This window comes from Lissotriton vulgaris, chromosome 2_2 (genome assembly GCF_964263255.1).
Source record: "Lissotriton vulgaris chromosome 2_2, aLisVul1.2, whole genome shotgun sequence".
Taxonomy (NCBI): Eukaryota; Metazoa; Chordata; class Amphibia; order Caudata; family Salamandridae; genus Lissotriton; species Lissotriton vulgaris.
The window spans coordinates 96436696-96455049 of record NC_141688.1 but is presented as its reverse complement, the minus strand read 5'-3'; the positions used below and the strand labels follow the sequence as shown (position 1 = coordinate 96455049).

Below are 18354 nucleotides of genomic sequence, written 5' to 3'. Positions count from 1 at the left end.
TATTGATTGTCACACCAAACATGTTTTATACTAGAATTGCACTTGTTCAGTAAATGCTTATTGAAAACGTCCACACCGTTTTTTCGGTGCATCTCTCTAGGACTAAGTGAGTATGATTGACTGAGCGAAAAGTACTGTACTGTTTCCACAATCCCTAAAGGGTCAAGGGTTGTCATGTTCAATGGTTGCCAGAAACTATTCTCTCCCTGGTAAGGTTTGGGAGCTTATAGTGGCACTGTGTGCTAGCTGGTTTAAAGGCTGACATATCCTGTGGGGGTGTCGGGAATCAGTCTTGACACCACACCCTCAGTTTATGTTCTCCAATAAGAGTGTAGATCTGTATTTTCAGAAACTACACAACACTGTCTAAACTGGATAATGTCCTTAAGGTACTGCAAACAATATTAAATGACTGCAAAAAACCTTAAAGATCATCCCACGTCCCCTTTTTGCATTATACGTTCACTCCTAACAACACAATTAAAGTTTGAACCAGACCCACCAGAAATTGGTACTACAGATTCCTCCTTAGCAGAGAGCACAAGTATGGCAACAGGAAGACATGACGACTACGAAAACATTTGTCAGAAAACCAATGCTCTATACACAGACAAAGCCATCAGAAACTCCAACTCCCCCTCCTCCAGGAGGTAAGACTAGAGTAGAAGTGAAAGTAAATCCTAATTGAGGTTTTATTAATTTGATTTGATTTGATTGTACATTTTATAAAGCACAGCGTATGCCCAGGGGCGTCTTGGCGCTGAAATAGCCTGGAAGCCAGAATACCAACTACATTTTATTTTGAATGGCTGGTTAGTTTTTAAACAGCCAAGTTTTCAACTGACTTCTTAACAACATCAATGAGTTGCTGTTTTTAATCTGTAGGGGAAGGGAGTTCCATACCTTAGCCGTGCCAACGACAAAACTCCTCCCCCCCATCGTAGTTGCCTGTACCTTGGAACTACCAATAGCTTTGCATGTGCTGATCTTAGGTTTCTGAGAGGAGCATATTTCCTGAGGTGTGTTCTAAGATAAAGGTGTCCTTTCCCCTGTAATGCTTTAAATGCAAGACACTGCGACTTAAATATAATTCTCTTCCCCACCGAAAGCCAGTGGAGCTCCTTCAGTTTATCAGTTACTGGTTCTTATTTAGGGATGTCTAGGATTAACCTTGCCGCTGCATTTTGCATCCGCTGGAGTCTAAGCAGGAGCTGTGTCTGAAGTCCTACCTATAGAGCGTTTCCGTAGTCCAGCCGCGATATAGCTAGAGCAGTTACCACCGTTTTTAAAGAATCCATAGGACTAAATGGACGGATTTTCCTGATGATTTTAAGGATACCCCAAAAGGTGGACGTAAGTTTGTTAATTTGACCTTCAAAGGTCAATCTTTGGTCGAATATGACCCCCAGGTTTCTCACCTTTGAAACTGGTACTGGGCAATCGCCCAAATCAGCCGGCCACCATTTTGGGGAGCAGAAGGAGGTATTATTGCCCAGTATCAGAACCTCAGTATTATCGGTATTCAACTTGAGGCAATTCTTCTGCATCCATGTGTTAATCTGCAGCATACAAATATTGAAACGCTCCGCTGTCTCCTCAACATTGTTTGATACAGAGATCACGACCTGTGTATCATTGGCATATGATATAACCGAGAAGCCACATTGTCTAATAATTTCTGCCAGAGGGGCCACATAAATGTTAAAAAGTGTGGGACTCAGAGATGAGCCCTGAGGCACCCCGCATGGCAGAAAAAGGTTTGGAGGTCCTACCATCCATTTCTACAGAGAATGTTCTATTCGTTAAGAATGAAGTCAGTAACTTAATGGCACTGCCTTGAAATCCCAGTTCAACAAGTCTGTTGATCAAGATTTGGTGGTTGACCGTGTCGGAAGGCCGCCAATAGATCTAATAGAATCAAGGCGGCCTTCTTTCCCTCATCCAGAGTTTTTCTTAATTCTTCTGCCGCCATCACCAAGGCGGTTTCGGTTCCATGACCTTCCCTGAAACCATAGTGGGAATGATCCAGTAATTCACCCTCTGCAATAAAGGACACAATCTGCCTGTTAACCAGTTTTTCCAGCACCTCAGCGCAAAAAGGGATCCTAGATATTGGCCTATAGATTTTAGGTTCTGTCGGATCCATATTGGCCTTTTTTAATAATGGCCGAACCGAAGCCATTTTCTATGAGTCTGGGAAAATGCCTGACTTGAGTTATTTCTAAGAAGAGTGATCTAAGTTGTTCTCTAATTAGCTCTGGACATAAATGAAAGATTTTTGGAGGGCAGGGATGTGACGTAGCCCCTGCCTTTGTTGTCTTGACTACTTGTACAATCTGTTCTTCTGTTGGTGGGAGTCAGAGTCAGAGTCAAAAATACTTTATTCGATTAATTAAAATCATAAAAGTATACTACACACACATTTAAAGTAGAAAAAACATACATAAATACACAAATTTATAAGACAGTACTGTTCAATACATAACAAGCATTTGTTAAAAACATTAAAAACGGTTAAGAACATTTGTGCAGGGAAAAGTCAAAAACAATTATTACTTTTTTTAAAAATAGGTCATGTACCTTAATTAATCCATCACCTTTGGTTCTATAGATAATTTCATTGCCATTGCCATATTACTTCGATACTACAGGGAGCAAAAATGTACGACACATAAAGGGAAAAGGTTGATCTAAACCTTGGCTATTTACAGAGTACATTCCGTGATTGAGATATTCAATAATCTAAGCCGTTTGGCTCTCATCGCTGCTACCAAAAAGTTGGCAACCCCAAACATCACAATAGGGGTCTCCATGAGTTGTAGAAACAACAAGGCGGGTTTTACTTGCGTCAGGTCTTGGTCAGTAAAAGCATCGCATTTACATGGAGCGTGATCCCTAGGCTTATTCCATTTCGGATATTCACCCAAAAGAAGATGCATCTGGTTAAAACGGAATTTCGTCAGTAGCCACCGGTGATATGGCCTATTCACTACCATCAAATAAGGCTGAATGGACATGGTTGAGATTACTGTGTAGTGAGCCCTTACAGTGGTTTTCTCAATTTCCTGGGCTTCACGATGCATGTTTCTATGTTTCAAAAATTGGACTTTAATTTATGTAACATCATCCTTACACAGCCTTTCCGGATTACAATACAATTCCGGGCGGCCCAATTGAATAGCTACAGATTTGATATAGTTCAGCCATTTTATGTCTTTAACTCTATCTCTCCCCATGCAGTCGCTGATGATTTTGCGGTTTAGAGTCAAGCAGGGGTTCAGCCATAGTTTCACCCAAAGAAGTAGTGGGGCCCTAATTCCGACAGGACAGAAAAAGAGGGTGTGGACTGTGGTAGACCCAATAAAGAGCGCATGGACCTATTCTCTTCTTTCTGTATTGGGGCTAGGTCCTTATGTTGGTGGGAGAAAAGAGAAGGTTGGAACATTTGTCTCCACCGGTTCATTTATGCTATCTCTGAATGTTTTGTACACATCCTCCACTTTCTTGGTAAAGAATTCTCCAAGTATATTGCAGAATTCAGGGTTTTCTATCTTTTGTTGATTCTCAGGTAGTTTAGCTAATTTTTTCACTGTATTAAACATCTCCTTACTGGAGTTTTTGGATTCTAGAATTTTTTGAGTGAAGTCATTACTTTTCTCCTTGACAATCATTTTTTTATAATCAGATAGACTAGTTGCATAATCTCTTTTCCTTGCCTCTGAGTAAACTGTTCTCCAAAGTCTTTCAAATTTATTGCATACTTTTTTCTGTTCTCTGAGTGTATCCGGGAACCAAGGCTCAGATGGCCTTTTCCTTTTTGATCCTAGCCTATTTTGGGGACAGTTAGATCTACCGCAGCTTTGATCCAGAAATTTACTTTGTTGACCATGTTGTTAACACCCAAATCTCGAATTGGTTTAGTTGTTTTTAGCTGAGTCTGAAAGTTTGTGGAATTAATTTTGCTCCAGTCCTGGTATACAACTGTACCAGGAACAGTTAGAGGTGTTATTAGTTGCTGGGTGTCCCGTATTATGAAAATAATGGATTTGTGATCTGACCAAGTCACTGGGGTAATTTCCAGTACTTCTATCCTATTGTTAGAAGTAAATATTCCATCTAATGTATGTCCTGCCTTATGAGTCCCTTGTTTGACCATCTGTCTCAGAGAAAAGCTAGCCATTCCATCAATAAATGTGGCGATATTATTGTCATCTATCTTTTCCAGATGGTAATTAAAATCTCCCAAGACTGTATAGTCAGAGCTGTTTACACTATCCTCTAAAAAAGGACTGATATTTTCCAGCAGCGAAGCTTGGGCTTTTGGCGGGTGATATAAAATAAGCCCTTTAAAAATGTAGTTGTTAATTTTTATCTGGAAAGGTAAAATTTCACAATCAGGCGAGCCGTTACTCATACCTCCCGTTATTTTCAGACCATCTCTTGCGATAATTGCAAGTCCCCCTCCCCTTTTGTTCGTTCTATCTGCTCTTATCATTCTATAGTGGGTGGGGAGCGCAAAATGAATGTCCGGGTCAGAGTCTGTGTCCGCCCAGGTCTCCGTTATGAAGGCAATATCTACTTGATGAGTCTCTATTTGTATTTGCATTTGTATGAAAAAGACCAGGGGTTTGGGTGCTAGGCGCGGGACCGGCGCGCGCGCATCCGCTGCACGTTTTCCGCTATTGCCATTTTTATCCCCCTGCCTGAAAGACTAGTTCGCTCATCCGACTCCACACAAAATGGAGGTGCTGCAGCTCAGAGCGACCCCTGGGACTGGAAAAGCCCTTCAAGGCGTCGCCTCGGTTTCAATTCTGGTAGGTGCAAAATTGGCAATTTGAACAAGTTATAATATCATTAAAAACCATCCACGACTTTAAAAACCTTCCAAGTAAAGTAAGTTAATACCTGGACTTGCAAAACGGTCTCTCCCGGATCACTCCTCAGGGGGACTGTAAGGCTATGGCAAGCCAACTCATGACATCCCTTCCTTTATCCCCCTGCCTGAAAGACTAGCCTGCTCACCCGACTCCACCCAAAATGGCGGTGCCATAGAAAGAAGTGTATACTCCAAACTCTTATTCAGAGAAATGCAACTGGTGCATGATACAATGAGATAAAAATGCAGGTCAACTAAATAAAGACGGAATCCTCAGCTATTAACCAGGATAAGATAGTGAAATATGAACAAAAGGTAGCAAAATCCACCTCTACCAAGAAAAAGGATGCTGTCTCCAGGCTGCTGGAAGTAGGGTCTGATAAGGACAGATTCAAAGGGATATTCTTGACAACAAAATCCATTAGAAGTTGACTAAACTGATGAGAAAAGTGTATTGCTGATAACTTCATTTCTAAGGTCAGATATAGAAAACTCACTTCCTGAGTATGGCTTTTGTTCCGGGGTGAAGAATACATATGGGATTGTTCAGACTTGACTAAGAATAGGGGGTCTATGCAGACACTAGCCCCAAACTTGAATTTAATAAACAGTCTAAATGTGCCTTCTCAGAAAAAGATGAAATGCCAGCACCTCTAGAGCAATTGCCCGTATGAGTAGTGGAAGTCTTAACCGGGGGTAATAGCAGAATTATTTGTACACTATTGTACTCCTCCAATGGAAGACATGATTGAATAGGTGCAACATTCTTAAAGAAATTAATACAATGCCAAACTTGAATTATGTATCTTCGGTTGATATCTTAGTGAAATTCTTGTAATAGAGATTGAGTGAACAAAGTGAGCCTATAGAAAGTTTACAATCAAGTTACGTTTTGGCAAAGACGATCATCGCAAGTAGAGATACACTTGCAGAGTAAGGCATACAAATCTCCATGAGCACAGTGGACTCATCCTACAGAATCCTGGAGCAAGCAGAGAAACCGAATATAAAGCTCAATAGGCATAACACCAAAGTGCCATTTATATCGATAAATTGGTTTCTTTCTAATTATGCAACCAGAAATGATCTGGTTAATTTTACGGCAGTCCTTCACCATCAAATAGGAGAGAACAAAATCATGTTAATAAGAAACAAAAGTCAACAACCAGATAAAGGCAGGCTATAGAGTAATGATTGGGGCTAGCTGGCCACAGAACTATTCTTTAATGCCGTCCGGATTTGAGCACATTCCTAAAATGAGTGCAGTGAAATGCGTGCCCTATCAAGACTATCTGTACAAATCTACAGGACTAAGGTCCTTCTGAAAGCTCCACCATTTACTATGAAAACATGATCCTTTTTTGTCGAGTGTCTCTGGGGACAAATGACAATATGTTTAATGAATGCAAACCTTTCTGAAGCATATTCGTTCTATTGTGCAGGACTGAGTAAGACTGAATAGGACTCTCTACCAATGCCTTGGTGATCAGTGGCTTTGGCTCTCTAAATAGCAAGCCATCACCAACATTGTCACTAACATTTATACTGTCTTACCCATTACCTATTCTCTCAGCAGCAGGGTTCAAAGTTCTCTGAATGCTACTTAAATCAGGATCCTGATGGCTCACTTGTAATATGGTTGCAAATCCATCTCCATCTCACAGTGCCCCATTAACATAAGGATTATCTATACTAAATCAGGTCAGTACGTCCCATTGCCCAGCTAACTTGAGATGGAACCAGATAGATTTTCAAGTCAAAAACTACCAGCGACTTCATGATAAAAGGCCCTTGGGGAGAGCTGATGGAACCACTCCTTGCTTTTCACTACCATCTTATCAACTTATTCACACACTGCTTTCCATCATAACAGATCAACATTCCATCCACGATGACATCCCTGACTCTCTATTGCTCTACCTGGCTGTCTCTAGAATGTTTCCTAAAAGCAAGGACAAATAGCATTTGCAAATACAGTCCACAATCAAAATACAAACACCAAAGCATAACAATAAGTAATCTTATTCAGATACATGTAATAAATGAACTGAAACACAGTCAAGCAGTAGGCCAACTCCACTTGTGCCTCCTCAGTTCCGAAATACAGATCTCTTGAATGCCCACTTTTCAGGGGTTCATGAATGACATGCGAAGGGAACCCGGCGATGTTGAAAAGACAGACCCATACCTAATTGAGAGCACTGATAGAACCCTCCTCCCATAGATGAACATGTAAAATGCCAGTTCACATTGCTATAAATGCCACCGGTGCATTCATCGCCAGGGCTGAGGGGGCCGCAACCACACTCATTCGTAATGGCGGTACTATTAATTATATATGTTTCCCCGTCATCAGAGTCCAGTTGTGCTGCTGAACGTGAAAGCAAAAGGATAATTAACCCCTGGTAGACTTGCATGATTGTGGAGTTCACTGAAGCAAACATTTGGGACTTTTCCAAAATGTGGGGCTTTCCCAAAAATCTCTTGTGGTTGCACCCCCATATATTTGGGGTATGTCCCCCGGGCTCCAAAGGGTCCTCTTCTATAGAGGTTCAATACATTCGTACCATGGTTTACTTGTTTGAAACTTAACGTTTTATTTCATCATATATCCATCACATGGATGTAGAGTTTATAATTGTTCATTTTCATTCATGGGCTTGTTCATTTTCATTCATGAGCAAACATTTCATTTTTCCCAGTAAACATTCTAACTCTCCCAATGCATTTCGGCATGTGAACTGCCTTCTTCCAGGGGATATTTCTATAAATCAAAACAGAATAACGCAACATTCAATATCTTTTCTATAAACTATATGTACACAATGTATCATTATAAAACATGTTAATCCGCAACCTACACTGTTATTCCTTAATTTATAACATAATGTTTAATCGTTGTGCCCTCCTAAACTAACTGAAAACTGTATATGATTCATGTCTGAGGATCCTACCCCCGAGTATCCGTGTTGTGTGTCAGAATTGAATTTACTCTACGGAAATCATTTCCGATTATTAACAACGTTATAGGTGTTTGTTATGAAAGTGCTCGGAGTTGTTTAACTAAACAGGATACAAAAGCGTGAAAAACGCTGCTGTTCAAAGTATCGAGGCTGTTTAGGCTCTCGAAAAACGGGCTTACCGAACGAAATGTATGTATCTCCCTCCTGCAACTCTTCTCCTGAACCGGAATCGCTCAGAGTTGTGCTCCGGAAGCTTAAACTATAAGTGACGGCTGTTGCTTTCCCAAAAATAACATTGCAACAGTTTTGAACTGCTGCTGGATAGCTATCATTTACTTGGTTATTCTCTGTTATTTATTGCCACCCTGTCTATTGGTTTATGTTGTGTATGCATCCTGAGAGACACTCTCAGCTGTGCAGAGAGAGTGAAGTCATGGAGCAGTCATGTCCCACAGTTGAGATGACTAAGGTTTTGTCCAATGAAATGATTCTACAGTTTCTGGGTAGGTTGGAAGGCTACGTTTAGCTTACCAAGATTTCAACAAATGACCTATTTCAGTGGTTGGGAGGAGAGCAGGCACCATTCTGAATATCAATCTGTCAGAGCCTCTGGCAGTACAGAGAGGAATCCCATCTCAGGACAGGTGTGTACCTAGTGCAAGCAATGGAGACCAACGCTGTTTGGGCACAAGTTCCACCAACTTTGCCTGTCTCAATCCAGTCTGAGGAGATCCAAGTGCAGGAGAAGACTTGGGTGATGCCGACAGGTATTTGCCATTCCACTGCTTCCTTTGGGTCCCTGAATACCTGAAGGTGGCAGCGATCCAGCACTCACCGGAGCTCGCCCATAGAACTCAGTTTTTAATGCATGATGTAAGAGTGGGGAAATCCCTTACATTAGAGCGGTGACAAAATATGTTTTAAATCTAGTGCTATCTGAAAATAAAAAAATGTACCATCAACTGATCATGGATATAATTATATCTGTATTAAAACTCATGCCCTCTGCATAGCTGCAGTTGACATCTGGAGCAACATGGCCACTTAAGCACCCATTGATGTGGTACTAAGGTTAGTTCCTCATAAATCTACCAACAGGTTTAAAATAAATTAAAATAAAATGCCCCTGCGTGAGAATACATTACATTGATTGTTTTGACTTGTGTATGCCATTGTGTGATAACCTGTGATATATAGGACCAGCACATTTTCCACATTTTGTCCCTGGCCATCAAGGTATAGTAACAATCAAACCATATGAATTTGGACATAAATTGCCCATACTGTCAACACTCTAAATGAGTGTTCTATTTTTCGGAATTGTCCCTGCAATATATAGTTGTGAGGATACCTTAGTATTCACAAATTGGGTCACAGCATTGTTGACAATTTGACAATAGGAAGAGGGTTCATTTGATAGGTATCTATAGTGGTCTCAATGTTGTTGATGTGCAGTAGTGTTTGAGAGAGAATGGAAATGGTTTGGTTTGCCCTATTGTTGCAATTTCAGGCATTATTGAAGATAGGTTTATAGAGGAAAAGAGTTATGGTCCCTTTTACAGGTTATGATGTCTCACAGCTCCATCTTCTTGTCAATTGGAAGGGTCTATCTTTGAGTTAGGTACTGGCAGTTGAGGGAATTAGATTGAAGTGTGAGGGTGGCTATTAGGGGAGGGGAATAAGGGAGTGGGATGAGGTGATGAGAAAGTTCTTTTAGGAGATTTGGTAAGGGTCTGGATAGATGTCTTGCCAAAGAGGTCCAGGTTTTCATGGAAGGCTTAAATCATTGTCTACAAATCTCTGATGATGAAAATAAAAAGATTGGTATCCAAGAGCTCAGAGAGCAAAAGAGAAAATGTATGATCATCCGAGATTTTTGAATGGCCAGTAATATTTTGCGGTTTAAGAAGCAAATCTGACCAGAGGGGGGTAGGGATTCACAAGAATGTCATTGTTTTTAAGAATACCATTCATGCAGTGATGTTGTTCAGCTGTGAGTGTTTCATAGTACTCTCTCATGAGCTTCAGTTTGGAGTTTTCTGCTTCATATTTTGAGAGGGTGCTGGATAAACAATCTCAAAGATGTCAGGGACAGACTTGTGTGATTTTTGTTTTTTAGATGACAAGGTTATCAGTAACATGCAGAGGGACAGTATATGCAGTTTTGTTCTCAATAATATTGTTTTGAAGCCCGCTTTAGTGAACTATGTTATAATCGGTGTCTCTTATTGTAGTAGTACAGTTTGATACATAGATGAAAGTCAAATGCATTCCCTTCTGTCTTAATAAAGTGCATATTGGTTATTTATGCTATAAGAACAATTGATGTACTTAAGTATTGCACCCTATGTAAACTAAACCTTAACAATAACTCTGTGTGAGACTTTTCTGGTTCGTATATTTCTTGACTGCAGATACAGAGTGTGTGCAGATATGTCCAACTGGCACCTTCCAAGATGTGAACAGCGGACGCTGCGAAGCTTGCCATTCCTCTTGTCAAGCTTGCCATGGCCCATCGTCCCATGAGTGTGATTTGTGCCCAGGTGGAGGACAACCTGCATATGGCTTATGTGAAATTATTACCTGTTCACTGGGATGGTATTATGACAGTAAGTAGAATTCACATTGTTTGCCCTAGTAAACACCTAAATTGTAAATCAAATTATGCCATGCTAATTCATGGATTACATCTATATTTCTATTCTCATTCCATCTCCGATTGGAGTCCACCATTTTCTGAAAAGAGCCAGTCCCACTGTGCCTGCATCTGATAAAAACAATATTCTTTTAGTCTACAACTGGACCACTTTCCTAGCCCCATCTCACATTGTAGTTTAATCTCTTTTTATTCTGTTTCTTTCCATCCGATCTTAATCCACATTGTTATTTAAGGCTTAAGGACCCATCTTTTGGATCCATCAATTTCTCTCTAGTATTTGCCTTTCTCAACATTCTGTAATTCTTCCCTGTTCTTGATGTAGCCAGGGCACTTCAAATAGTGGAGGACCCTCCGGTCAGCGCGCTGAAGGTTCTGGGCGCCCTTTTTAGCACTGCCTTTGAAACTGTGAGTGCCCAAGATTGTGTTGCCCGCAGACCGAATTCACTGTGTTTTGCCTTTCAATGTCCGGGTGACGTCAGCGCATCCACCATCAGCTGATTTGCTGTCTTTTCCTGGATTATACGGCGGCCATCTTAAAGTCAGGCTATTACCTAGCAATGCAGTAGGCACTCATTCTAGTGGAAATGTCTACGTAACGGCCATATTTGAATGTTTGCTTCTGGAAATGTGTACATTGTAGCTTTACTTGTACATTTTGCTTTACTTTCCATGGTTGCTCTGTGATTATTTGCTTAGTCTTACTGTGAACTACTTGTTTTAAAAAAATGGAAAAGGTGTATGTACCTCAACCGTTTTTGTCAACGCCTGGCACTCCTTCTTTCTGTTGGACACAGTGGAAGGAAGCATTTGAGGCATATCTTGATGCTATTAATGGTGACACTTTTACCAACAAGAAGAGGAAAGCTTTATTGATATATAATTTAGGTCCGGAAGGCAGGCCCATCTTAAAGACTCTACCCCTTCTTGAAGTTAAAGTACAAATACTGCAAGAAGCAGCTTCTGGGGAGCTTGCCGCTGTTGATGTCGTGGATGATTATGGCTCAGTTATAAAAACTCTGGACAAAAGATTTGCCCCATCTAGAAACATGGTGTTAGAATAACATACATTTTTACAAAGAGCGCAATGCCAAGGAGAGTCGATTGATAACTCCGTGTCCGCTTTGTGTAAACTGGCCATTACCTGCAATTACAGATATTTCAAGGATGAGATAACTTGTGACCAGTAGATTGAGAAAACACATAACAAAAGGATCCAAGAAAGATTGTTGTCCACAGATGACCCATGTTTAGATACTGCTGTCACCATCATCATGGCTGTAGAAAATTCAGATGCGCATTTCAAAGAATTAGCAGATCAAGGGGATTCTGTTTTGGCCAAAGGTGTTAATGCAGCATCAAGAAAAGATCTAAAGGATGTGAGAAAGTGCACTCGTGGAGAGAAAGAAGGAAAGAAGTTGGAAGACAAGAAGTTTAGGAGTGACACTATTGTTTGTTTCAGGTGTGAGAGTTACAATCATGTGTCTTCTGCCAAGAATTGTCCTGGTTTATCTGTTACACGTTTCAAATAAAATTGTAGAGGGAATGTTGCAAGAATGTGTAGAAACACTTGCAAAACTGTGATAGCTCAGCTTGATGAAGCAGCTGTCGAAAGCGATGATGATGAGATTCTAACTATAATGTCCGATGATAGTACTGCATGTGTTTCGGGTGAGCATTTGGGGACGAGGATGATTTGATGGTTGGTGAGTTGAATCTTGTTTGCAAGAAACCCCCTTTTGTAATGTTTGGGTTAATGGAGTCAATGTGTATCTCCTGGCTGATTCTGGGTCACCTTTCACTTTAATCGGTCCTGAGGTTTTAGCGATGTTCAAACCTCAAGAGCTTCAACCATCCAAAGTGAAAATGTGTGCCTATGGTGGTAAGGAGATTGAGGTGGAAGGTCAATTTGATGGTCTTCTCGAGTTTGAGGTTAAGAATGCTCAAGGGATAATTTTTGTGGCCAGGGAGGGTTCAAATCTACTGGGATGGCATGACCGAGGTGAATTGGACATAATTTTAGATCCTAATCACCCAATTTCGTGAGGTCTAGGTCTGATTTGACTTTGACGTGTTTGAATGTGTCTGCTTCTTGTATTGGACTGCTAAATTTCCCAAAGTTTTCACCAAGAAACTTGGGAAATTGTCAAGGTTCAAGCATAAAATACATTTTAAATCGGGATCAATTCCTGTCGAACACACAGAACGCAAGGTGCCTTTATCGTTAAAGGATGACTTGCATGTGGAACTTGATAAATTGTGTAATCTCAACATGATTGAGCACATTGATAGCTCTGAATGGCTTGCTCCCGTGGTTTTAGCACGTAAAGGGGACAATTCTATGCATTTGTGTGTAGATCTGTGTGACCTTAATCGCAGCATTTGGGTGGATAGGGAAACCCTGCCTAACATTGGTGAGATGCTAAGTACCTCGGAGGGGGCATCTGTGTTCACCACGATGGACAGGTATCATCAAATAGTTTTGTGTGAGGAATCCAGGCATTTAACTACTTTCGTTACTCCTGAAAACGTTTTTAGGTTCAAGAATCTTGTCTCACTTTTCTGGTTCCCTTTTTATTAGTAAATGGAGTATCATTAAATTGGCAAAGGTGAACCATGCTTAGAACAGTCAAGGTGTGGAATGGATTGCCATATAAAACCAACATATAGTTAATATTCTTAGTGGTAAATGTAGTGTTCATATTATTAGTAATATTAGTATTAATATGATAGCCTCTCACTAGGTAAATTAGTTAAACAGAATGTCTTTACATGACGTCTATCTTTTGTGGCTATCCCAGAAACCAATATACAACTTGGGAAATAAACCTAATTCTCCACACTTCAAAAAAGCTGAAGTTATTTGAGCTTTTAAGGCAAACATATACACCTCATGTTTGTCCTGCTTAATTTATTCATGCAGTAGTAGAGTTTATTGATAAACTGTGCGATTACTTAAAATCATTACAGTGTATAAAAATGCAGTTTGATTCAGATAAAATACAGTAAAATGCAGTAAAATACTCCCCCCCCCCCCTGCTCGACCTACACCGGTCAGGGACCATTGGTGCAGCTATGTGGTCTCGATACTGACTGTGTGCACTTGTACTGTACATTATTAATACTAAAAGGAATTAAAATGTTTAGAGTCATCATGAGGCCGTGCTTTACTAGAGTCTAGAAGGCGTGTAAAAGTTCGACATCCTCAGTTGCACTGTGGGCTTTATTGGCCCCTGAGTCGGCCCCAGCTTTTCGACGACTCCCTGTGTTATCTGTGGATTACCAACTTTAGGGCGGCGGGTCACAGGGCTCTTCGGGATGGTGTCCTTTAGTTGATTTTCGAGTGCCATTTTAACTTGATGAATGAACTTGCCTATCCTGGCTAATAAACATGTTGTGGTTTCAGAGAAACACCAATCCGAGGCCTCTCTGCAAGTTCTGAGACCCAGGATACGTAGTGCCGGACGTAGCAATCGATGTCGGTCACTGGCCAGCTTAGGGCAGCAACATAGCAAGTGAAGCCAGGATTCTCTGCGATATTGGCAAAGTCGGCAGGCAGTGGCTCCGTCCGAGCGTGCCCAACGTGGATTAAAGTCCATTATCCTGAGGGCCAAGAGGCGCATAGACAGAATTTTTTGTCTTGCTACGGTTGTTAGTGAGTCTTGTAAGTATGGCTGGGGTTTACCAGGAATGTAGGACTTGTCCAGAGCCAACGTTAGCGGGTTGGGCCGGAGCGAGGAGAGGTCTAGCTCAAAGGAAATAGACTGGACTTGGCGCTTGATGGCTTTTGCCCAGGCGGAATATGGGATTTCGTGTAAGTGCAGATTTCGCCCCTCGATTTTCAGAAGGTCAATGGCTAGTTCCACCTTGGCTTGCCATGGGGAGCCTTCTTCCCCAAAGATGATTTTTAGCGAGTGCTTCAAGGTGTTTTCAGGCGACTTCAGAACTCTGATGTAGTATTTTAGCAGTTCCCCCAGTAGTACCAGTTCAGGACGTTTCAGGCCCATTTCCAGTCTTGAAGGACTGGGTTATTTAGAACCCAGCGGTGCCAGGGCACAACACCTGAAACCTTCGTGGGTAACCTGCTCCGGCGTACGAATCACAGAGACACGGGACACTTCCTTCGGCGTCAAAGATTCAAGGTTTATTTGCTGCAGGGAAACACAGAAATCACGGAAGTACAACAAGTGTAGTTCAGAGTGACTGCTTCAAATTGGTTCTGCGGATCGCTCCTTTTATACACGATTTTCCCATAGAGTTGCATTGGACACAAAAGTTTATGACCCGGTTCCCACAATTATCCCCCAGAGGGGTCGCTTTGGTCACTTTGATACACACAAGGTCCGGAACATAAGTGCGGAAACATTTGGCGGTTCCCAACTGTAAAAACCCATCTTCCCACCATTAGTGCATTCCAATCAGCAGTAAAACAGATCGAAATAGGAACAAGGACAGGTGCAGAGGAAGATGGAGACAGTGGGGAGATCGGAAAGGGTGTAAAAGGGGAGGTATCGGGAAACACGAGATACAGGCATCAAAGGGACGTGCCTAATGAGATGCACGGCTGAGACAATAAGCCGGCCGCTCGAGATGAGCCTCGAGCGGCGCCATCTGCCTTACAGTATCATCCCCCTCGTCATAAAGACACTTACAAAGGACATGTGTCTTCCGCAAATATCTTGGGAGTCCCAGGGTCGCGAAGCGGACAACGTCCGTTCGCTGGCTACTTGAGGGCAAGAGACAAAATGGATGCCGTATCTAAGATGGAACCCGTGGGTACAGATAGAAATACCCACGTAACAGACGAACGGTTTAGGTTAGCACAGCGAAACTGCGTACACCCACTAAACTCGTCATTTGCGGTTCATAGATACCAGACTCGACTATATTCGTGCGAGTCGAAAACACCACTTACAATTGTCACGGAACCTCAGACACTCCTTTTGCCCTCATGTAGGCAAGCACTAGTCGGAATCATACTCGATATTCATCAGACCATCTAGATGTTGCTGCAACATAACTCTGTCCAACCGAGTTCCATTGGTAACAGGCGGCTGTCTCATACACGTTGTAGCACAGAGGCCACATAAGGCAGGACCGCACTGCACACAAAGGCAACACGTGAACAGGAACGCCACGACAACTCCGATGATCATCAGAATCTTCCAACCCCAAGTCGACATCAGGCCCCAAAACCACCCAAGTAGCGTCCAATCCCCTACATCCACGTGTATGGATTCGGAGATCTTATGCAACTTTGAGATGGCTTGATAGACGGTCGGAGCGTTATCAGGAATGAAAATACAGCAGCTCGAATGGATCACCTTACATACCCCACCTCGATCTGCTAAGATCACGTCTAAAACCATACGGTTTTGTAACGTCATGAGTCTATCCGCCTGAAGTTCTGTGGTGAGATTACCAAGGGCACTGGCAGTAATATTAGCTGTCGATTCTACCACTCGAGTCAACTGTCTCAGGTTCCTACTATTAACCATAGGTCCCCAAAACGGGAGGAAACCCTTGAAAAAGTCTCCTGCCTCTTGACCGGCAGTATCCTCTTCGCTAATTACGCCTCTCACAACTCTAGTCTTGTGATAATCTGCATCTACAGTGAACGTCGGAGGCAACAAATTTGCAATGAAACATGAGCCCATGAAGTCAGAGGGCAACCATGCATACGCACGATCATGACAAACAAAGTAGGTGCCCTTGGCAGCCAGAAACACAGGGGACGAGATCATCGGCAGCATGTAATTTTCGGTGCAAGCACTCTCTCCAAGTCGGGCTTTCGGTCTTCGGCCACGACCCATTAGACAAAAATTACCAATGTGGGGTACGACCCATATCGGAGGCGAGCTCTTAAGCTGTTTATCACTCGTGAGCGCACTATACTCAACCTTACTCAGGACCCTATAGGCTTGTACCTCTTCCACTGGAATGAGCGATGGCTCATAGATATCTCTATCTAAGTCTTCGATCGCTATAGACAAAGGCTTGTGATACGAGCCAGGGCCAAAGTAGGGAGAACGTGGCTCTCGAATGGGGGAGAAATCTAGTGCGCTTCGAAACATTGTTTGAAATGCTCGAGCAGACCCTTGGGAACTATACGGTAACACCAGATATGGAATTCCCTTATCCGTAGAATGTGGCATCAACCCACACACCCAACAATTAGTAGTGTTAACCACTAACTGATGCTGGTGAAGGAGCTGAATAAAGGAATTATTGCGGAATTCTGCACGTCTAGCCTGCTCGTGTTCGTGAAAGGAATGGGGAGATGCAACAGTGGTAAGTTTAGGATCAGGTGTAGGAGTAGGTATGACAGGAGATAGAAAACAAGACATCATGTAGTACACCCCACCCGCCAATAATGCAGAAACAGTCAAAAGTAATACAAACATTTGGAATATAAAACATTTGGTACGACTGAGTTGTTGTAACTTGAATCTTTGTGCCTGAGCTTCTTCCAAGTCCATCAGCTTCGAAAACGCCATCCCCTACGACCGTCCGCAACGTCTCTTGACGCACTTCGTTCCGTGTAGCAGCAGTCAATCCCTAGGAGTTCCCAGGAACCGACGGTCTTTAACCTAGTGTCAAGACCTGCTAACCAGAAGGAAGTACACGCGCGGCCCTACGGCCTTTATTTCACAAATATATATATATGCGAAAACAATGTCTCTCAGCTGTGGAAGCAAAAAGTATAAAGAACGAAACTCAATGTATATATACAAGAATAAGCACAATACTACGAATGTTCAAACTGATCACGGAAAACGGGATAATGCAGTTGTCAACGAATCAAAGCAGGATCTTTTATTAGTCTTTAGTGCTAGATCGCAAAAAGTATCGGGTTTTCCCAGGACGTGTCTGTTCGTCGAACAAAGGATCCGTTGAAGAGACAACGTCCTGCTGATCAGTTGAGTGTTCTGGTCTTGAGTCTTTTGATGACAAATGTTCAACAGTGTCTTTCTGCTGCACTGAGGATTCTCCGACAGGTTGTGCGTCGCTAAAAGGTACAAACGCCAGCAATCCTTCGGTTTCAGTTGATGCAATGCCTCTCCTCACCCACGGGTCTGCCGGCAATGGAATAGGGACTTTCTTCGTGTGGGTGGCGTGCACCCAGTTCTTCCGTCCCTCAAGACGAACAGCAGTCCTCGTGGCAAGGAGAACCTGGTAGGGTCCAGTGAATCTTGGCTCCAGATTTCTCTTGCGCGAAAAGTTCCGCGTCACCACCCAGTCTCCGGGCTGGAGCTGGTGGCCTGGACCATCCGTCTGCGTCGGCAATGCTTCGTAAACCTGTTGGTGAATTAACCTCAGTTTAGCAGTCAAGTCATGAAGATAATCGATCAACATTGGATATTCAAGATCGCAGAACACACCTGGCCTAGGAACCCCCCAAACATTCGCAGGACGACCGAACACTATTTCATAGGGTCTAAGCCCTACTCGGGAGTGTACAGTCGCCCTAGTTGACAGTAATGCTAAGGGTAAAGCGTCAGGCCACGAGAGACCAGTCGTAGCCTGAATCTTTGCTAGCTTTAGTTTAAGGGTGCCGTTATACCCTTCAACCAAACCAGCTGACTGGGGATGATTGGCGCTGTGGAATTTCTGATTAATTCCAAGGCCCTTACACACACTCTTCATCACACTCCCCACAAACTCACTTCCGTTATCTGACCACACGACTCTAGGCATTCCGTACCGAGGAAAGTATTCTTTCAGTAGGATTTTCGCAGTAGACAAAGCAGTATTGTCTTTGAGAGGATAGGCCTCGATCCATCGGGAGAATGCGCAAACCACAACTAAAACGTATTTCAGGTTATTGCATCGCTCCATATGGATGAAGTCCAATTGAA

General features: G+C 42.5%; 1 protein-coding gene across 2 annotated transcripts in view; it reads left to right on the top strand.

The window, feature by feature from the left end:
• Positions 1 to 18354, top strand: part of LOC147729081 (cysteine repeat modular protein 2-like) — a 721334-nt gene that overhangs the window by 145509 nt on the left and 557471 nt on the right. For both annotated transcript variants that reach the window (XM_086959364.1, XM_086959363.1), the window contains one exon: positions 10254 to 10448. In XM_086959364.1, coding sequence (XP_086815490.1) covers positions 10254 to 10448 — 195 coding nt within the window. The remainder of the gene's footprint in view (positions 1 to 10253; positions 10449 to 18354) is intronic.